This window comes from Taurulus bubalis (assembly GCF_910589615.1).
Source record: "Taurulus bubalis genome assembly, chromosome: 7".
Classification (NCBI taxonomy): Eukaryota; Metazoa; Chordata; class Actinopteri; order Perciformes; family Cottidae; genus Taurulus; species Taurulus bubalis.
In genome coordinates, this window is record NC_136595.1 from 5,230,695 (window position 1) to 5,252,713 (window position 22,019).

The 22,019-nt window shown below is 43.5% G+C and overlaps 3 protein-coding genes across 3 annotated transcripts; 2 read left to right on the forward strand and 1 right to left on the reverse strand.

Annotated features, from left to right (window-relative positions):
- The first annotated feature begins 1,525 nt into the window (after positions 1 to 1,525).
- boka (BCL2 family apoptosis regulator BOK a) lies at positions 1,526 to 11,521 on the forward strand. Its single transcript, XM_079221103.1, has 5 exons — positions 1,526 to 1,610; positions 1,817 to 2,153; positions 5,502 to 5,630; positions 8,352 to 8,515; positions 10,133 to 11,521. Exons 2-5 carry the CDS (start codon positions 1,940 to 1,942, stop codon positions 10,256 to 10,258), a joined length of 633 nt encoding a protein of 210 aa, XP_079077229.1. The 5' UTR covers positions 1,526 to 1,610; positions 1,817 to 1,939; the 3' UTR covers positions 10,259 to 11,521.
- Positions 11,522 to 12,829: 1,308 nt separating this feature from the next.
- On the forward strand, positions 12,830 to 18,692 carry atg4b (autophagy related 4B, cysteine peptidase). Its single transcript, XM_079220531.1, has 13 exons — positions 12,830 to 12,876; positions 14,493 to 14,594; positions 14,725 to 14,796; positions 14,887 to 14,985; positions 15,141 to 15,242; positions 15,334 to 15,406; positions 15,877 to 15,956; positions 16,062 to 16,258; positions 17,011 to 17,089; positions 17,212 to 17,357; positions 17,506 to 17,562; positions 17,668 to 17,761; positions 17,876 to 18,692. The coding sequence occupies exons 1-13, from the start codon at positions 12,867 to 12,869 to the stop codon at positions 17,947 to 17,949; spliced, it is 1,185 nt and encodes a 394-aa protein (XP_079076657.1). The 5' UTR covers positions 12,830 to 12,866; the 3' UTR covers positions 17,950 to 18,692.
- Positions 18,679 to 21,312, reverse strand: dtymk (deoxythymidylate kinase (thymidylate kinase)). The gene is made up of 5 exons (XM_079220532.1): positions 21,092 to 21,312; positions 20,896 to 21,004; positions 19,219 to 19,309; positions 18,911 to 19,108; positions 18,679 to 18,812 (listed from the first exon to the last, which is right to left on the reverse strand). The coding sequence occupies exons 1-5, from the start codon at positions 21,219 to 21,221 to the stop codon at positions 18,702 to 18,704; spliced, it is 639 nt and encodes a 212-aa protein (XP_079076658.1). The 5' UTR covers positions 21,222 to 21,312; the 3' UTR covers positions 18,679 to 18,701.
- Positions 21,313 to 22,019: the final 707 nt, after the last annotated feature.

Sequence of the window (22,019 nt, forward strand, 5' to 3'; positions counted from 1 at the left end):
GAGCATTGAAACGTGTGCTGATGAGCATGAGGACTGAACATGCGCTGCTTCTGGAGTATTTTCCCAACTGATCCGTCAGTGACGGTTTCGAGGAGTTGGCCTCCTTGCCTCTGGGTTCAACAAGGATCTGCAAATCTGTTTAGCAGTCCCAAACAAAGCGGGGCGCTCTTTGGGCATGCCCAGACAGAGCAGACCCACGGGAGGGTGTGGGGGCCCCCCGGGGCCAGAGATGACAATATCACTCCTCTTTCAGGGAAATCTCGTCAAACCATTTTCTGTAAGGGAGTGGAGGAGATGTGTAGCTGCTTGCCGTCATGGTGTTTGGCTTTCAAAGACAACATGGCTCCATAGTACCGCCACAGTCAAAGATGTTACCTCTTCTGGCTATTAGAGGCAGGATTGGTGATTTCCGGCCCTCGGCCACTGCCGGTCCATCCTCAGGTGGAGTGGCCTGTGGGCCCTGATGTGTCTGGAAGGCTTTCCTCCCATCAACCTTGACCAATTTTCTCCATCGGTTTCTACTTCTAAATCTTCTACCTGTGTCCTGGCCCCTTTTCGACGAGGCTGCTTAAAGAAGTTTGACCTTTTATGTTGCGTTCCATCTGACAGAATTGAGAGAAAGCAATGTGTCTGTTTCAAATCGGTGTCATAGGCTGACTCTGGTCCCGTTAATGTGTCATAGAGGGTTTGCATAATAACTTGTATTTAATCGGGTCCATCTGTTTGCCACATCATATCCAGCCTTTATGCTAAGCCGTTAGCTTAGCATATTAGCTTAATATTTAAAAGACATACACAAGAGTGGCATGGATCAAATCAATACCAATGTAAGGAGCCCATGGAAAACAGTTGTGTTTTTTGGTGGCTCTGGCTGATGCCTGAGAAAATAACCCTGATAATGTCATGGTGATGTCATCCGGGTTACTTTAGCTCAGGCTTAAAATTCCCAACAGATAAGTATGCTTTGCAAACTGGAGATGTGGAGTTTAAAAGACATGGATGGGAAACTAAAGATATGTCATTGGTTGCATTATGGGAAACGTATTGACTTTGACCTGTAATTGGGACTTAAAGTAAGAAAAAGATTACCTATGATGCTTTGATTATTGCTATTATTTTTTTCTATTTTAAAATGTTGTTGTTGGTCCCTCAACTTTATAGCCAAAAATACATGTTTTTTTTTTTGTTGACGTTGACATGCCTCCTGCGGGGTTTCCTGTTGAGTAAAAGATAATGGAACAGCTCTGGGGATGATTAAAGCCACCATGTAATCACACAGATCCATGCTGTGCACCTTTTAATTATCAGATCCAGTTAGTAATGCTGGGGTGCGCGTGTGTGTGCGCGCGTGTGTGTGCGCGCGCGTGTGTGTGCGTGTTGGGATAGGGGCGGAGGGGCGGGGCTTGTGTATCTCCGCCTATGGACTTCACAATAAGTGCCCTTAGAAGGAGAGCCTGTCAGACTAAACTGGAGAGGGTTTTTGTGTGTTTTCTTTTTTCTTTTTTGGGGGCGATTTGAGTGGCAGCAAATGTTCATTTTGTGAATGTCAAACGATCAAAAGCACTTTTCTGCTCAGTGACAAGTTCGGATGCAGGATGACATGGTCTCGGGTAAGTGTTATTTAAATAGTCCGTATACCTTTATGATGGGCGCACTAAGTGTAACTTTATGGATTCATGCTCCTCTGGACTAATGCTGTCCCGCGTGGGGTTTACATAACCTGCAGCTTCAGTCCGCGTTATGAGTCGGTCAGCTCTACTCAGGCCAATCAAAAGACGTCCAGCCTACAAACTAATCCGCTTGTTTTGTTATGCAGGATAATCTCCACAAATTGTCCTAGTCCCGACTCCAGAGGGACGGAGGAGGAGGAGAGGTGGCCGCCGGGAGAAGCGCTGGCGGCGGGGAGGTGAGCAGCGCAGTCCTTTGCGGCTGACGCGGCATGGAGATGTTGCGCCGCTCCTCTGTGTTCGCGGCCGAGGTGTTTGACCGCTCGCCCAACGACAAGGAGCTGGTGTCCCAGGCCAAAGCGCTCTGCAGGGACTACATTCACTCCAGGCTCAACCGCGCCGGGATAGGCTGGTCGAAGCCCGACCACGGGCGGGCTGCGACCGGCGGCGCGCTGGGAGAGACATCGTCGGTCCTGCTGTGGCTGGGTGAGTCCGCAAAAACACACACTGTAGTATGTAGTCTGTTGCGTTCAAAATCAATCAATACCCATTGAAATCAATGAGAGAGATGCACTTCTTTTGTTTACAACTATAAAATTAATCAATTGAACATTACAAAATATATGTGTGTGTGAGAGATATCACATCAGAGAGTGTGCTCTATGCATTTGCACGTATTTCTGTTGGATTGTGTGTGTGTGTGTGTGTGTGTGTGTGTGTGTGTGTGTGTGTGTGTGTGTGTGTGTGTGTGTGTGTGTGTGTGTGTGTGGGGTGGGCGCACCTATTTGACCATAATAACCTGGCTATGACTTCACTCAGAATGCGTCATGTGATATTGCTTAATATTCACTGGAGCACCTTAAAGGGATTCCCTGGAAAATAATGTTCCCAGTTTAATTTACGGGGATGTTTGCCCAGTATGAAAAGAGATAGAGTTCTGAGGTTTCACTTTTTGTTTCTGACCCCCACCTCCAGCTGAGTTGTGCAATTCACTGGAATCTTTGATCGAAAACAGAGACTGTGTTTATTAAAAGAAAACAACAGAGGGTATGTTTCATGTTTGGGAACACTTTCCAGCAGAGGGTTTCCAGTAAGGCAACCACGAGAGACCAGAGTCTACTGAGAGATTAGATTAAAGACGTTTGGACTTTGTTCCTTTTAAAGTCTACTGGATATGAAGCAGTGCCGTAACGGAAACACATGAGGCCCCCCTGCAGAATAACCCTGAGAGGCCCCCCCATATGTAAGGGATAATGTATTGTCCGGCGGTCATTATCCAAAGATAAACAAACAGGTATGTGAGCGAGTGTGTTCGTGCTCTTTTATTTTTCTAGACAGTCCTTGCCAATCATTTATTCCTGTAGTCCAGGCACTTTTATGGCATGCAGATCTTCTCTCACCAAAAAGCCAGGGGGCTAACAATATACTCTGTCAATTTTGGGGGAGTGACACAGCCATTTGCGTTGTATCTTGGTTCCTTTTTTTGACACTATGATAAAAATCTTTAGAAAAACATTTCCCCTTTTTATCTTTAGGATACGGACCTTCACATTTACATGGTCTCTGCCTTAAAATGTACTTTTTCATGTCAGCATCAGTAATATCCACTGGGAAATGTGCCCGGTCACCAGGGTAAAGTGTAGTATTAGAAGTTTCATCTGACTCTGTCGCACGGCTACCCGAGGCCTCCTCACTGCAGCCTGGCTCCTCACTGCAGCCACGGCCACAGAGATCGGGAAGCAAAGGAAGTTTGGAACGTACACAAACCAGGCATCGTTCACATGGCAACAGTCAACTGTCAAAGACCCATTCCCCCGGTACTGGGGGAGCGTCTCAAGATTACGTTTTCAAATAGTCGTATGAACCACAAATGAGTTCTAATACTTGTATTATTTTATATCATTTTTTTCAGAATTTTCTTGTGAAGAAAATGTATATTTTCAAAAAAAAACTTTTATAACATATCTTGATCATAACTATGAACATCCAGCATGATCTAATTAAGAATGGCAGAAAAATGCTTTTCAAGCGGTTTCCGACATGTTCAAAATGTGTGCTTCAGACCCTTACCAAGGTCTCACATACTAATACACCCCTTGTTAGAAAGAACAGAGCCTAACGAACCCGAATATGCAATGAAAACCACAGAAAAACAAAGTGTTGGGGTCATTTGAAGGCTTTTCAGGGGGAAAACTGTGTAAATCAGTCCAAAAATTAAAAATGTCAAAGTTCTATAAGAAAACTACATTTCCCAGAAGCCAGCCCGGGTGCATTCTCGTCAGTAGACTGCGCATGTGCCGTCTGAGGTGGATCAAAGATCGTCCATTTGACAGGGGAAATGCTGGACCCAGAAATGTAAAATAAAAAAATCTCCGAAGGTTGACGGAATTTAAAGTTACTTATAGGTGGCTGGTAAGGATCTAGATGGAGCCGTTCGACTCCTACATGCCCGCACGGTCACGGAGATGTGTTTATTATTGAAATCCGTTGTTTTAAAGGATAGTTACGAGCGATTTTGTGAAACGTTACTTGCGCCGCGGAAAGTTGAGAAAAAATAAAAAAATAAAAATTGCCACGCGAGGCCCCCTGTCCATGCGAGGCCCCCCGCGGTGCGGGGGTAATCTCTACGGGCCTGATCTGAAGTCATTCCAGGTTACAACAAAGCCTCTACTGCTCATAAATTGTATATAAAAAAGCAGGTGAAATCAGATTTTTAAGGAATAGTTTGACATTTTGGAATGTTGCTTTTCTGCTGAGACTTAGATGAGTAGGTGGGTATCACATGGGTACACGTGATACAAATCCACTGTACAAACATGAGGTTTGTACAGTGGATTTGTAGCTTAGCATAGCACAAAGACAAACATCAGGGGCTTAATGGTTTTTATGAGATTCATAATTGAATCATGGCTAAGACCTGCCGCTCCTCCATCAATGTCATGGGCTGCAGAAATATAACCTGAAGAAATATTATCCCATTTTTGGAAACAGTGAAAAAAAAAGGTACTTCAGAGAGAAGCAGACAGAAGCTGGTTTGGAGGATAAATCCAGGATTTCAAACTGATTCAGCAGTTAAAACAGGTGATAAAGATGTGAGCTAAAGTCTCCAGACCGCAGCGTAAAAGTGAACCACCACCTGGTGACCGAGACAGAAAACCATGCAACTAAGGAACAGCACTATAAAGAAGTGCTTTATTCACCGTTACAATCATTAAAAAGCAAAAGCAACATGTTTGTACATTTAGTAGCTAATGTAGCGTAGAAGGACGAACGCTAGTAAACAATGTGCTAATGTACTCGGCTAATGTTAGCTCCGCAGGTTTTTTCGTAGAAACATAACGTAACGCACATCTCCCTCCAACCTCGCACAAGAGTCTGTGGAGCAAGTGTCGGAGCTGGTTGATGGTACGCTATGATTGGCCAGTCTCCATGCAAGGGGCGGGACTTAGCGAAGGGTCAATTAGAATGCACTTTTAAATTTAAAGCCCAAATATGTAACAAATGCTGAGAAAATGTTTCAGTTATGGTTAGAACAGCACAAGAGGAGAAGACTAAAGCCAGCCAACTGGCAAACATTAGCTTGTAATAGCTACCATGAACTGGTTATACCAGACCAAGTAACCCTGTAGCAGGAAGACCAAACAAGGGTGAGTTTTTTTTTTTTGCAAATGAAGTCAGCTATTGATTTGTTAGAGGAAGTTATTGCTTCTTTCAAGTCTTGCTTTAATTGTGTGTGTGTATATGTGTGGACTAATATTTAAGTAAAGTCAGAGTCACTACAAACAGTCGATAGAAATCTTACTCACTGAGTTTAGTCTCTTATGTTTTGCCTAGGTGACGAGTTGGAGTACCTTCGACCCAACGTGTACCGCAATGTTGCGCGACAGCTCAACATCACGGTGGCCTCCGAGAGTATTGTGTCCGATGCCTTCCTGGCTGTGGCTGCAGACATTTTCTCCACAGGTAGGTCAACGGCAGAGTCTGGTTGTAAATCAAGCCATCAGAACAGAGCTGTATCACAGGAATGAACTTTTAGTGCTTTTGTTATCAGGTACGCAAACTTGAAAAACAAAGGAAGTTTTTTTATGCTTTAGGGAAGTTCATCTTTCCGTTGTCGTCCAGAAGGAGGAACAAAGTCTGAGACAAATACAATAAATATATTCAAAAGTCTGGAGAACGATGTGACAGCTCCTATTAATGCGTTACTATTAAATTACTAGAGCGAGCCATACTTTTCCTCCCCCTCAAACGTCAACTAATTCCAGCCTAGTTTTTCATGTAAACACTTTTTTTTTTGCAGGGTGAGTGTGGAATTCTCCAGTTAGTCCGAGACATTTTGTTGCAGTCATTATCCCCTTACAGGAAAGGAACCGCAGGGAAAACATTCAGTCCATATTAGGTTAACATGTTGCCAGAGCGAGTGATTGTTACAGACAGTTTGGACCCCACCCATGGAGTTCAGTCGTCAGCCTAAGCTCATTTATACCTTTGGGACTGTAACAAAGCAATCTGCTGCAAAAGTAATTAGGAATTTAATGTACACTGAAGAAAATCAGGTTTGTGTGGTCCTTAGAAAGTGCAGAGTTACTTAGAAATATCACAGACTTCTTCAGACGTATCAATATGAAAGAGTATTTACATGGGGAGAAATGCATTGCGTTTCTTTAGTTTCAGTGTACGGAATAAAAATGTAGCCCTTAATGACTACAAATGTAAACTTGGACATACAGTAGAGCTGACAGTCTAGACATGTCAAAGTGAAGAGGAAGTCATGGGCAGCAGTAGATAATGACCACAATGGTTTCTCATGCTTATGAGCTCAGTCACAAACGTCATGCTGCCTTACACAAGGCACAGATGAACTACAGCTGAAAAGCCTTGTCACGCCACCAGTATCCACCTTTGAAGCTTTCTAATTTAAACCCACGGTGAAATTTCACCTGACCGCTAGTTCCCCTTATGTATTCTGAACTTTTAGTGAGCTCATTGTTTTGTTTTTTGGCCCTCAAACTTGACTGTTTTGGTTCAGTCTCATCCCTTTCAACAGTGTTAGTTTCCGAGCACAAGCCGCTGTTTTCAGTGTAAGAAAAAGCTGTGATAAACCAGCAGACTTCCTGTCGCTGGGAAAAAGAGTGGACACAGCTCCAGAGAGGGACGGCTGGCTAGTTAGCTAGGTAGCTTGTCCTCCTCCAGAGCAACAGGGAGTTAAGTGGAGGTACCGTTGGACCTATCGCTGCCGAAGCTCACTTTCTATCTCATTTTCTGTCACTAGCATAGCAAGCTCGCTAACTAGCCAGCTGTCCACTAGTTAAGTGGTGGAATTAACAAGCTAGCTAGCTAGCCAGCCATGCTTAAATGAAAGACTTGTTACAGAAAACAACAAAGTTGTCACTCATCTGGCAACAGCGATGTGCTTTTCCTACGCTGTGACAAGAAGTGTGTGTATGAAGCATTTAGTTATTAAAATGTACTCTGGCCCTTTCAGCTTTGTAATGTCTCCACCCCACTGCACATTTTAGCCGATACTGCAAAACCTCTGTGAGTCTGCAACTAGCTGTAAGTGTAGTTTACACTGAAGTAGTTTACACTGAAGTTAGTGCCAAATATATCAAGTAAAAATGTCCACCTTTCTGACCTTTCTGGTACTTTGAATTTAATGGGAGTGTCCATTTCTAACCCAAAGCTTAACTAACACAACTGGTGGACTATGTTAGTGTGTATGTATCTTCCAGCTAGACCCTGGGGGGAACCCCATGTTCGTCCACACTTAAAGGGCCATGATGCAGATTTGATATATTATCAGTATATTAGTTTGTGAAAATAGCTGTATGATGTCTGTTGCTTTTAAAGGAGTTTTTTTAAAGAAGTATGAGAAAATATCCCCATGTCATCTGGGTTATCTCCACTTGTGTATATGTGTGTTTCAAACTGGGAGTTTGAAGGACGCAGGCCTTTAAGAGGGCTGAAACGCAAGACGCGGGTCAAGGTGCATTAGGGGAAATGTCTTTAGAGCTTGATATAACTGGTATGTAGCTGCCAGACTTCTTAGATCCTTTTTATTTTACTTTTAAAAGGTAAACCTGTACTTATAATCCCTGAACTCACCATAAATGATACAGCAGCATTGCAAGTGCACACGATGGAGAGTATAATTCTGCAAATTCCAGATCTCCCAGTTAAAGAGAAACATGACCTCCGTTTACGAGAATCTAGGAATGAATCGGATGACAGATATAGAAGATGGATGGAGTTAGGGGCTCATTTTTTATCCATTAGACATGTAAACACTGCAAAGAGAGTCTGACGCTTTGACTGTAAATGGTGCGGCGGCAGAAAGCTGTACTCAGGTGAACTAAGTCGGAAAATGATCTGCTCACTAATCAAGCGAGGCGAACTGCCTGCCAGCCTGCTGCCCCGAGCCTTGTGCTTGGGTTTTCTTCTCCGTGGGACAGACAGGCATCGAGGCCTCTTGTCTGGCTGCTGCTGAGATTTTAGTGTTTGTTCCATCCATCTTTGAATAAAAGCTGCTGACAGAATTTTTGCTGCACTAAAAACTGCTGAAAAATAGCCCGTCCACACTTTGATTTGAGAACCCCCATATCGGCAAATAATAATTAGCTTTTTGCATTAAGCTTTCGAGTGAGCATGTTGTGTACTTTGTTGTAACAGTGTGTCTCCTGTCAGGTGTGACATGGGGGAAGGTGGTGTCTTTGTACGCCGTGGCAGGAGCCCTGGCAGTGGACTGTGTTCGCCACGGCCACCCCGCTATGGTCCATACCATTGTCGACTGCATGGGGGAGTTTGTCCGCAAGAGCTTGACCTCCTGGTTAAAAAGGAGAGGGGGCTGGGTAAGGGCAACTTCTTTTTTTTATTTTGTACCTGATTGTTTGTTTGTGTGAGTGTTGCTGATGAAATAACTCTAAGGCCTTTACTTTGACAGTAGTAAACTGTGTGTGTGTGTGTGTGTGTGTGTGTGTGTGTGTGTGTGTGTGTGTGTTTGTTTTATGGTCTCAATATAGTCTTCAACACAGCATGACCTTCTTTCAGTAAATGATGATCCCATTTAGAGTCAAATACACCATAAAGCGGTATGCTTTAGGGCAGCTACCTTTTGATTGTCCAGTCTGGGAGTTGTCCATGTATTTGTCTGGCGGCTTTAACCCTTTCACAGTGTGTTTTCACTTCATTAAAACTAAAACTATCTTATTTACCATTCCATTGTACTTAGTTCTAACCTCTTGTGTCACTTCTGGTTGCAAAAAAACTCGAGGCTTCCAAACGGCAGTGCACAAACCAATTGGCGACGTCCCGGTGACTGTGTCCACTTCTTATATACCGTCTGTGGTCCCAAACATATTCAATTTGCAAAGAAAATCAGCAAATCTTCACGCCCCCTATCCCTGGTTATCTGGAGATGATCTGGATAGGACTTACAGATGCATACAGTGCCCTTTAATATTTCACTGATACACCAGCTGGTACAAGAGAAAAACAGTAGTTTTCAACAGTAATCATTATCATATGATACAAGAGGAATGTGGATAAAGTCATGAGGTGCAAATACAATACTGAGTAAAGATAAATATCATCATATTTAATTATATTGGGATGGGATTAATGGTTGAATAAAGGTTGAAGGCTCTATGATAACAGGATTAAAACACTGCATTGGCAACATAACGCCTACTCCCATCCCACAGCTTCAGACACAAGAGTAGATGTCTCTTCTGCAGAATCCTATCAAAGACAAAAGCCTGTCTGATAAAATCCTGCAGAGACAACAAAAAAGCACCAGAAGGAACAAGGCCTGGCAACGGGCCTCTGCGCCGCTCTGCTGGAAAGAGTACAACAAGTGTACAAATGCACTCAGAGACACGGCACCCAAGTCGGTTTTGTTTAGAGGGCAAGTGGAGTGTGACAAAACGACGCGCCATGTGTTGTATAACTGACCTCATGAGCACAAATGAGGGACCTGTCCCAGTCTAACCTCAAACTGTAATATTTCCACACTGGGAGATAATCAGTGTGTGGGGAAACCTAAATAACAATCTGTGATGTGACGGATCTGAGGAGGGAGAAGTGTTTAGTGTCAGGTTGGTCACTTAAACTGTGCTCTCTGTGAAATCTCATTGTCTCCGAAAGTGCTCTAGTTATATAAGTAGATTTTCTCAAGTAAGCATTAGAGATTTCAGTGTGGGCTTTGGCTTGGAAAAAAACACATTTGTGGACGAGTTGAGCACGTTGTCGATGCGGATTCTGAGCATATTGAAAAATCAAGAACACATGCTGGGATTTATATATATATATATATATATATATATATATATATATATATATATATATATATATATATATATATATATATATATATATATATATATATATATATATATATATTAATGTTCCTCTTGTTTCATTCCACAGTCTGAATTAATTTGAGCTCTGTGTCCTCTCTGCCGTCACAGGTGGATGTAACAAAATGCGTGGTGAACACCGATCCCAGCTTCCGCTCTCACTGGCTGGTGTCCGCCGTCTGTGCCTTCGGACACTATCTGAAGGCCACCGTGTTGTACCTCCTCAGAGACACGTGAAAGACAAAGTCACACACTGAGTTTTATTAGCGGACTGACCAGCACTGTCCACCGCCTCCACCACCAGCACGCCACTTTGGATTATGTTTACACTCGTTTGCACTGAGCCTTCGTGGACGAATGCCTATCCATTCACAGAAAACGAACATTTCGTGCTTCCTCTGCTTCCTATGCTAGTTGTCTATTTATTGTTAATGGTAAGGTTATGGCACACTTTTAATGGGAATGTAGAAAACCGCCCACTCTTAGTGTTTTTAGTTTATAATTTGTTCCACAATCAGCAGAACTGCCCAAATTTGTTTCACTTCCTGTTTGGCAGATGCGTGGCTGCCCCTAGTGGTTGAAAATGGTAACTACTGTACTTGGTTGTACAAGAATCTCCACTTCTCACCTGGGTGGCATATATGGACCAGCAGACCAGTGCACGCCAGATAAATGCAAAATACAATATGTTTTCTTCCAATTAAGGGACTGTACGAAAAGTATTAATTGATACTATTTAAGACGATGATTTGGGGAAAAGTTTGGGAGGTATTTTGCTTTTCCTCTCCCTCAAGACTTAGATTGTGTTTCAGCCCTTCTTTAACTCGAATCATTTGGCACGATTGGCTCTGTGGATATTAGTGAGTAAATGTTATCTCTACCAACAGTTGTTCTTTCATGTTATTCTGCATCGCAACACAAAGGTAGAACGAATGAAATGTATCATAAAGATCTGTATTATAATGAATGTTCATATCCACACATTACCAACTTGTTCTACAAATTTGGGGAAGTGAAATTAAGCTTTTTTTTTTACCAGGGTTACACTAATTCATACATGTTTAAATTTGGGGACACCATGTTAAACTCACCTAATATTTTTAGATAGCGGGAGAAGAGAAAAGAATATATATTTTAAACTATAAGATTCAGCCCCCTTCCCTACCCTAATAATGTGTGTGCAGTCCTTAATGAGTCTGATGAATTATGCCTATGATTGTTATATATGTGTATTTCCGACGGCACTATACAATATATGCAACTTTTTCTCCTCCATTGTTCACTGTGAGGCAGTGCATGCCATTGCTGTACTGTAATTGCAGTAAAGCAAGTTACAGTACATTTCCCCCGAGCTAGAGCACTTTGATAACATTTTATTTTGAGAGCATAATTTATTCCATGAATAATTTCACTTTTATACGGCACGTAGCACTAGGAGTCCTAGAAAATAAACACGTGTGTGAGTCATCTGCAACTGTAAATATGAACAATTAATAAAACTGGTTCTAACAACAATTTCGTCGAGTCAGCAGCGGTAAATAATAACGCATTGTTATAAACATATTTTGCCTTGCAGCTGTTTTCCCAGAAGGTAAGTGGTTCATAGGAGGGATCTTTGACATTAAATAAAAGGCTTATGAAGCTTCCATTAATCACCTAATGAGCAAGTGCTTCTATAATGCTAGGAGGAACTGATTTAGCGATTGAAGTTGTGACAAACAAATGTAAAAAGTTAGTGTTCTAGCTGTAAAATAATCAAAATGATTAAGTCCTTTTCCAACAGTTATGACAGAAAAGAAGTAAACATTTTTGACCGCCTGGTAAATGTTTTTGTCTTTTGTGTAAGTGGTGGATATTATGTAAATGTTTGGATTGTAGTATTATCCTTTTGCTCAACATAGCACTTTGCTTTTCTCTGCGTGTCTGTGTTTTTGTCTTTCAGATATACATCTTGTCGTATTAACAGACTGCAAAGAATAAGCAATGCCAGAAACATTGATGGTTATTTGTGACCACCTAGTGGTTGAATCAGAATTAGAAGACACGGATTGGCCAACAGATTTAACTGTAAATAACATGATGAAATGTCAATTAAACAATTGTATTAATTTAATAAAAGACAGTCTTTAGAGAGAATTTTCCAACTAAATAACTTAATGTATGCATTTGTTTGCTGCATCCCCTTCCACTGATCATACTGTGAGTTTAAGTACTTTTTCCCGTTTAGCAATCTATATACACGCTGGAGTTTGGAAGTCAGATGCATGTATGTCAATGTTAAAATATTAACATTAAGTATCAATATGTGAGAATAATCAACAAGATAACCGATATGTTTACGTATAAAGTTTCTTTAGATATGTTTTTTTCTCGACAACAGATTAGTTTTGCTTCCTTTTCAGGAGCTTTCTCAACAGAGATTGCAGTGGCTCCTCCTCAAAAAAAAAATATAGTTAAATAGTTGTTTTACAGGTTATTTTCTCTCTCTCCCATCTCCAACATTACCTAATGTTTCACAGTCGTGTGGAAGAAGGCTTTGGTTAACTGTTAAACTAAAGACTCTAGTTGTTGAAAGGGAGATGTGGTAACTTCCGGTCAGATGAGGTGGCTTCACGGCTATCGAGCCTCGACTGTAACGTGAACGCACCATCAACTGTTTTCAACGGGACGGCTACGTCAGCCATTGCTGATTGGTTGATGCAACATGACCCTACTCCCGTCTCTCATTGGATGTCGTGAGAGATATCCCGCCTCTTTCCGAATTCCACCGCAGGACTCCATCCCCATTGGTCCTTCGGGTCGGAGTCCAGAGAACAACAAACAAGATAGGGTGAAGACCGTCGGGATGGATGCAGGTAAATTAGATTTTTTATAGTCAAATAACATGTATTTCTCTCCTCTACCAAGCCAGTATTGCCACAAACTAATCACAACAACACCACATCAGACGTGGCAACACATCCCCCGCTCTGTCACGACAGGGTTTCCAACTCCAGCTGCCAGACCACCACCACAGACCCGCTCGCTTTGTAGCTTCGGTGGCGTTAGCCTGCTGAAGCTAACCGCTAACTGCTAATAACACCCCTGTTATTGATGAATGTGGTGGGTTTCCCGCCTTGACAGCTCGCTGCACTGCCGCGACGAGACTTTTCCGTGTTGCTTCAGACGTCCTCCGTGTCCGCGACATGTGTCGTCGTTGAGTTTCACTGTTCCTAATGTCTGGTCATGTCTGGTCATGCTAACGTGACGTTACGCCCAAGACGAGCGTCCCAGTCGATACACTGTCACTCTCCACCCCGTCGGGTGCTCGCGTTGTGTTGGCGAGGAGGGAGGTGAAGTTACGCGATACGCACGTCGTTTAATAACCTGATACTCGTCTGGGAATCTCCTTCGAACCCGTCAATCTCAGCCCTCTGTCTCCGGCTAGCTCCCTGACCCGGACCGCCCTGAGCTAGCGAGGCAACTTCTCCTGAGTGTTGTTATGTGGAGAACGTAATGTGTTGGCGAGAAACCGGGGAAATCCTTAAAAAAAAACCATTGTTTAACGTTCCTTCTAACGAGTAAATTCAGATTTCAGTGAATACCTGCTTGTTTGTCTGGAGAGGAAGTGTAACCTGTAATGGTGTCCATTTCTGTTTTTTGATTATTTAAAATCTGGCTTTGATCCCAGTATTTCCAACTGCAGTAAAAAGTCTGCCAACACATACTTTTACTGTGATTGCTTTTTGCCATCACACTTTATTAAAAGCACTTCCTCATTTACTTACATATTTATTTATTTATTGCCATATGTGTAATGGAGTTGCTGTATTTAATTTGTTCAGTGTCATGTATGTTGTCATATACAGTGTATATACAGTATATCATGTGATATAGTTATGTCGGCAGGGTTGTCATAACTGAAAGACAGAGTTACTAAATGGGATTATGAAGTTTTAAAGATTTTAGCTTTTACCCAGCTGCATTATGGGAAATGTACAAATTTCCATTTTTTTTTTTTTTTTTTAGCTTTACCAATACCAGGGACTAAAAGTCAGGATATCTTTGTATCTGCTGCAACAAATATGTCCATTCATCTTCATTATATTCCTTACAAGCCTTTCATTGTTATTGACGTACAACACCACGTTTGTGCCGCTTCAAATACAATTTAAGTTTCCCTAACTTTATCAAGCTTGTTTGTAAAGTATGTTTATTTTATCATGAAATGCATTTGGCAGGAACTTTAAACGTTACGATAAAAACAATGTAATCACACATGGAGGTTCCTCCTTAGTCTACTCCCCTAGCATATCAAGTAAGACTCCGGTTAGTCTACAGAAATAAAGATTTAAAATCCTAGATGTGTTTTTTTTTTTTAAATAGTAATAATTCATCCGGGAAGTGACTGGACTTTGATCTCAAGCCTCTTAATGGATGGGTGCCCCATCTTTTCTCCCTCTAAAACTTATTTTTTCTCCCTCTTTCTCAGCAACCTTGACATACGACACACTTCGCTTTGGAGAGTTTGAAGATTTTCCCGAGACCTCAGAGCCTGTGTGGATCTTGGGGAAAGAATACAATGCACTCACAGGTAGGACTGTCGACTATAACGTGTATGTGAGATGGAGAGAAACGGGTACTCATGTTGTAGAGAATCACATGAACATGCTTACACTTTTCTCTGAGTTTGTACTATAATGTGGGAATTTCTCTTTACGCAGAGAAAGATGAGATTTTATCAGACGTCACATCACGACTGTGGTTCACATACAGAAAAAACTTCCCACCCATTGGTAAGTGAAGACGTGTGTTTTGGTTGAGCCCTTAAATCTATGCTTTGGATGTTAACGGGACTTTGTGCATGACTCGTGAATGTGTTCCAGGTGGGACAGGACCAACGTCGGATACGGGATGGGGGTGCATGTTGCGGTGTGGCCAGATGATCCTCGGCGAGGCCTTGGTGTGTAGACATGTAGGCAGAGGTAAGATATCTTTTTTTTTTTACTACAAAAAACAATAAAAATGCATCTTCTTTGATTTTAAATATATAAAGATAGATTTGTTATCACTGTATGGCACTGGCAGCTCTTCTCCAGCCAGAGGACTACAGGCTTGATAACTGGCTTGTTGTTCTCAGACTGGAGATGGGCCAGAGGCCAGAAACAAAGAGAAGAGTACATCAGTATTCTCAACGCCTTCATCGACAAGAAAGACAGCTATTATTCCATCCATCAAATTGGTGAGTGTCAGACCTTCTCCAATCTGATCAGGGAATCACTCGGGCAGTAAAGAATTTGCGTTTTATTGTTTCTTTTTCTTTTTTTTTGCAGCCCAAATGGGAGTTGGAGAGGGGAAGCCTATCGGTCAGTGGTACGGGCCAAACACAGTGGCCCAGGTTCTGAAGTAAGTGCTGCTTTGGAGCTGCAACTAGTCATTCTTGCTTTTAATTACTGTATTATTAAGTTCCCAGAGCCCACGGGCACCTCTTAAAAATTGCCAAGTTAAAGTCCAAAACCCAAATATGTGTAACTTGCATGGATATAAGGGTGACAAACATAGCTGGAATCAGTGGGGATTTGCTTCAGATATTCAGGATTAAAAGTGCTGCATCGAGTTTTCTTGTAAAGAAGCAGGAGTTACTTTACGTTCTGTGCTTCTGCTCCACAGCGCTACTTGTGGTAAAAAACTGCATAGGTTGCCTTTTAATCAGTGCTCAAAAGTCAACTAATCACTTCAGCATTACTTTATGTCTCTTTAGGTCTTTGGTTTTATTTTTCACTAAAAGTATTGCAACTGCTGTCGTAGCTTGAAAACTGGAAAAGCAAATTAGCTAGAGCACAAAAGACTGTCTCTGTGTGCCGTCTTGCTTTCAGGAAGCTGGCGGTGTTTGACACGTGGAGCAGACTGGTCGTACACGTGGCGATGGACAACACCGTGGTCATCGAGGACATCAGTGAGTGCGGTTTAAGGGTGACCCCCTTGAGCTGTGGGCCGTGCTGGGATGGTTTGCAGAAGTAGTAGTGCTCAATATTCATAGCCATTCTGTGATCTTCTACAGAGCGCCTCTGTATGCCCTGGCTGGACGCTGCGGGGTCCTGTTGTGAACCGGAGGGAGCCGGGGAGCTCAACGGCTGCCCGGAGGGGGCGTGCGCCCTGGTGGAGGAGGAGACGGCTCTCTGGAAACCTCTGGTCTTGCTCATCCCTCTCAGGCTGGGCCTGAGCGACATAAACGAGGCCTACATCGAAACCCTCAAGGTGAAGCACCTCCGGGGCGTTTGCCGCCGCTGCGTGTTAAAGCAATGACTTCCTCGGGCTTAGAGGTTTATCGAAAAACTGAAAACTTGACAAAATGAGGTTTCTGAATTTACTGTTTAATCATTTTGAATAGTCTGACAACTGATGATGACACATAACATGTCTGTGGATATCTAAGTTGCATTACTCTTAGTTCAACTACTCAATTCAAGTCCTTTCTGTCAACTACAGTCTCACGATAGTAGTTACTTTAATAAAAAAAGAAGAGATGTTCACTGTGAGGAATCACCAATCAGTCAGCAGGGGAGCATGCTTCCTCTGTGGTTGGCACGGGAATATGCAAGTGATCTTTTATCTGGGATATTGCTTTATTCACGAGCATGTATGGGGGAGGAGCTTCACGATATATATATATATGCTGGTTTAATGGAGGTTTTGCTGTAAGGATGTGTGTGTAATCTTCATTTCAAAACAATGAAGATTACACACACACTCGTGAACTCAGGGTTGTTCAATAGATTACATAATGACATTGTGTATGTGGGGCTTTCTGATGTGCTTGCTGGATGTTTGCCCACATCGTGGCACTAAACTTCCACTAACAATCTGAAAAAAACAAAAACGGCACGCTTAAGAACAATGGTCGCGATGTCATTTCTATGTTGTTTGCACTAAATCGGATCAGAGGAAGACCACGGAGGCAAAGCCGGCTACAGCTGGGTTGAGATAAACCCTCTCGTCTCTTTTCACAGCAATGCTTCATGCTGCCTCAGTCCTTGGGTGTTATTGGGGGGAAACCCAACAGTGCCCATTACTTCATTGGTTATGTCGGTATGTCTGGTCTCTGTTCGTGAAATAAACACTCAGCTGTGCACCGCACACTCACCATATTAATTTGACTCACGCCGAGAGGAATCGCTTTCATTATGATTTTTTTTCTTTTCTTCCCATAGGAGAAGAACTCATCTATTTAGACCCGCACACCACACAGCCTGCAGTGGACCCGTGCGAAGACGGCCAGGTCCCCGACGAGACGTACCACTGTCAGCACCCGCCCTGCCGCATGCACATCTGCGAGCTGGACCCGTCCATCGCCGCGGTAGGAATGCTAGGGAGGGTGGTGTTTATGATAGCACGAGGCTTTTTGTATTTCAAACTAAAGCCCGTTGTTATATTTAAATATATATAGTTTTTAATAGAACAGTAGCTCTGTGGTTTGTAGCTTATTGTCTTCTGGTGTCCGCCAGGGTTTCTTCTGCAGAACAGAGGACGAGTTTGACGACTGGTGTATGCGCATAAGGAGGGTACGTTTCCCTTCAACACTGCTCTCTTGTTGCGCCCTCAGCGGGGCTTGAATACGGTCACTGTTAGAGGAAACCTGTGCGTCATAATGTGTCCTTCTCTTCTAGCTGTCCTGCAACAGAGGCGGCCTGCCCATGTTTGAGCTGGTGGACAGTCAGCCCTCTCACATGGTCAGCGTGGACGCCCTCAACCTTACTCCTGGTGAGTTAACCGCTTTTTTTTTTAATGCCACATATATTCCCCCCTACATTTAAAAAAAAATTGATTTTAATGTTTTTTTCCCCTACATTTTACGCTTTGACTTTCACTTCCCAGATTTCTCAGACTCCGACAGGTTGGAGCGCTTCTTCGACTCAGAAGACGAGGAGTTCGAGATCCTTTCCCTCTGAGGGACACACAGACAATGATTTGCTATTGTGGACAGTCGGCGCGAGGGATCCTCTGAATCAGAAGGGGACGGACATTTAACTGGAAACCTCTTGAGCCAGTCCAGCTCCAATGGTGTAATCAGTGTGTGTGTGTGTGTGTGTGTGTGTCACACAGCATTCTTCAACAGCCTCTTGACTGCTCTCTGTACCCAAACATCGGGAAACCGTAGCAGGAGCTCAGGATAAATTCTGTATGCACATTGTCACATCGCGCGCGTTTCCATTCGAGTCTTAACACTTTAAATGTTTATTCTGAAGTGATATGGTGCCTTTCCCTGACTCCAGAAGTTAAATTGCCATAACAGTTTTATGTTGTATAGAAACCCCAATGGCTTAAACGCGGTTTGTCACTAACAACTCCAGTCTGGAACGGCCTGCAATGAAACCAAATAATGGCAAATCTGCAGACAAGTTGCATTAATTGTTCATGCAAAGTATCCTTGCCAAGTAAAAAAAACGTATGCGCTAGTTCATTTGACGATTATTTATTTAATCAACACAGAATATAGACAGGTGGAAGAACAATACACATGTAAGAGGATTAAAAACAAATAAAGTCAGAACCTGGTATTTGACAGTGGTACGTCTCTCTTCAATTCCAAGACGCAGTGATATTATATTTGCTATTCTCTGCCGCCTTCAAATAAAAAAGGGGATTAAATATAATTTAGTTTCAACACCAAGTTGATTTGAAAAAAAAAGAAGTTTCCGGTTCACTTCCACAGCTCTCCGAGTGGCAGGTCCTGAGCCGTGTTGACGGTGTTGAGGCTGTGGGTCGTGATGTTCTCGTGCACATCCTCAACGCTCTGAGAAGCGTCGATCACCTGCAGCAGACGAGTTCGATCAAAAGATGTTTCACTGCTATCAATTGAGGGGTGGGAACAAACTCGACACCCGAGATTAACGGAGACCGGCCTCATACCTGCCAGTTGACAGAGGTATCCTTCCTCAGCTCCTCGAACCTCTGTTGAACCGCTCTTTGGAAAACCCCGGTCTCGTACCTCTCCTCACCGAACTCTCCCCTGAGGGCGGCCTCGGCCGGACTGAGCTGCAGGAACATGACCAGGTCCGGCTTTGGCAGCCCCACGTCGGGCTTCATGCACCAGTCCAGACAGAAACCCTGGAGGAGGCGATGAAGAACACGCTCACGCCATCGGTCTCCTCTCCAACACGCGCAAAACAACACCGTCTGATGGGCGCCGGGTTTGAACCGGCGGAGAGAAGACTCACCGGCTTTGCGCTGGTGAAAGCAACTCCGGAGAAGGCGTACCGGTCCACGATCAGAGTGATTCCTTGCTCCAGCTTCTTCTTCATGACAGGCCTGCGGTCACAATTGTTTTATTGCGCTACTGCATGCAGGCTATAATGTTTACGGGCTAGAGGACACGGTCAAGGCTAATAAAAAAAGAATGATCAAGTTCTGAGCTTTTTAAAAATAGGATAAAAAGGTGGCTGTATTTTTGTCATCGTAAACAAATCTCATGAAAATCGACTTATTCTATCTCTATTCTATCTCACTGAGAACAACAAAAGTCACCAATATAGATTTTTCAGATAGTCCTTCATACTGCTGGGCGCTGTAGATTTGAGCAAAGGTCACTCAAAAGGTTTGGGTAAATATTGCTTTTGCTGGAGGCTATAATAAAACCACGTGCTTTGGTGAGTATTTAGGGCAACAGGATGAAACTGTAGTGTCATGTAATAAAAGGTACAAGTCATCCAGTGCGGCTCATTGATGCGTTTTGGATAAATGGACTACTGGAATATGATGGATCAGGCTTTTGACAGGACTTGTTGGTGGTAGGATCAATTTTATGGCTTTTTTGGGGTTCATGAACGGGCGAGACAATAAAAACAATTATAAATATCCACACACACATGCACACGTAAATAAGTATTTTGTAAGTTTGCCCACTGACTAATACATTAATCATCTATAATTGTAGTGGTAGGTTTATTTGAACAGCGAGAGACAGAATATCCCTCAAAGAAAATCACATCATATAAAAGTTATATATTTCTTTGCATTTGATTGTGTGAAAGAACTTTGATCTCCTCGCAAAACATGACTCCGTACTTGGTGGAGAAGCCGTTGCTGGCAGCTCAGACGGTTCTCAGGAGCGATGGTGGTCCACTCCTCTCCAGATCCTGGAGGTTTCGAGGCTGTCGCTTGGCAACTCGAAGCTTCAGCTCCCTCCACAGATGTTGTATGGGATTCAGGTCCGGATGCCGACTCAGCCGCTCCAGGACCTTAATGTGCTTCTTCTGGAGCCGCTCCTTTGTTGCTTTGACCGTATGTTAAGGAAGGAGGTTGTCGGCCCAGATTTCCCGGTGCATGACCCGTCCATCCTCTCCTCAATGCGGTGAAGTCATCCCAAAGCACAATGTTTCCACCTCCATGTTGACGGTGTTCTTCTTCCTCCAAACACAGCGAGGTCTACATCTGGTGCCTGGCGTCCTTAGACTCTTTGGTCTTGCACATCATGGTGGAGAGGGCGGAGTCTGTTAATTCTGTGGACAGGTGTCTTTTATACAGGTAACAGTTGAGATTCAGAGTCCTTAAAGTGAAAGAACTAGTCTAACCGGTCTGTGGAAGCCAGAATTCTTGCTGGTTGCGAGAGGAACAGATACTTATTTCACACAAATGCAAAGAAATGTATAACTTTTAGATGATGTGATTTTCTTTTAATTTTATATCAAATAAATCTACCATTAAAAGTATAGACCGTTCATTTCACTGCACACACACACACACACACACACCTAGCTGAACATTTTCGACAGGTCATAGCTGGAAAAGCAGCTGTTAGCTATTCTAGTGAGCAGTGCAGCCCTCGTTAACGTTAGAATACACAAAGAGGGTTTAGTTGTTAACGTAGACTCCGCGGTCACTTCCACACAACTCACACCAGCTCCCAGCGGTTAGCGGAGAACAGCAGGTGCACCGTGTGGTCCTCCAGGTCGCTCTTCTTCTCCAGGTAGGCGCTGATCAGCTGCCCGATGGTCGTGGTCCTGTCTGCGCCCGAGAGACGTTGAGTCAGTCACACAGCAATGCAACACTGCGACCATCGGGTCTCATATTCAAAGCAACGGCGGGCCTCACCGGGGAACCGCATCATCTCTGCGGGCCGGCCGCTCTGTTGCAGCGCCTGGATGAGCCGCTTGCACTGCGTGGTTTTCCCGGCCTTGTCCACTCCCTCCAGCACGATGAGCGCTCCTCTCTTGCACGCCATCCCTGCCGGCTGTTTGTCGGCGCCGTGGCAGTTTACGCGCCTTTTACTGAAGCAGATTGTCAACACGGAAGTACGACGACGCACTTCCGGTTTCGCTTGTTGAATTTGTTTCAGTAAGGCCGAGCACCTCCTTGTGGCACCGGCACCCAGTGGCAAGCGTGCGGCAGGCGTCGGCCAGCCGCCGAGTCTGCGACGTGTCTGCGGCGACTCGCCGGCGACTGCGACGTGTCTGCGGCGTGTCTGCGCAGGCGTGACGAGTTTGCGACGTGTCTGCGGCGTGTCGCCGTTCAACAGCGGCAAGCGAGCGTCACTCGCCGGGAAGCTGACAAGCTGAGTGGGTGGAGCCACATTTTCAACAGGTCAGCTGCCGTAAATCAGTTTTATGATCATAGAATGGCGGAGCTGCTGGTTTTTGGTATAAATAAATAGATAGATAGATAGATAGTGTGAGTTTTTTTATGTGTGTTAAATAAATAATAATCACTTCATAATATATTACACTTATATACCATAATATGCATAATGTACCCACCTTTTTTTAATAAAAAAAAAAATATATATATATTTTACCATGTCATGTCATACTGTTAAACAACCATTATGAGACTACTTTGAGGAGACGGCACTGTTGATCTCAGCTAAACACTGGAATAATCTTTCCACCAGGTAAACCTGAACATGCACACCTCTCTTGGAGTGACAGCGCTCAGAGAGGTGCCAGTAGTTGTCAGACAACTGCAGCCATGGTTTACATGGACCGTGGTTATATCTGGATCCTGGTCCGGTCCAACACCTACT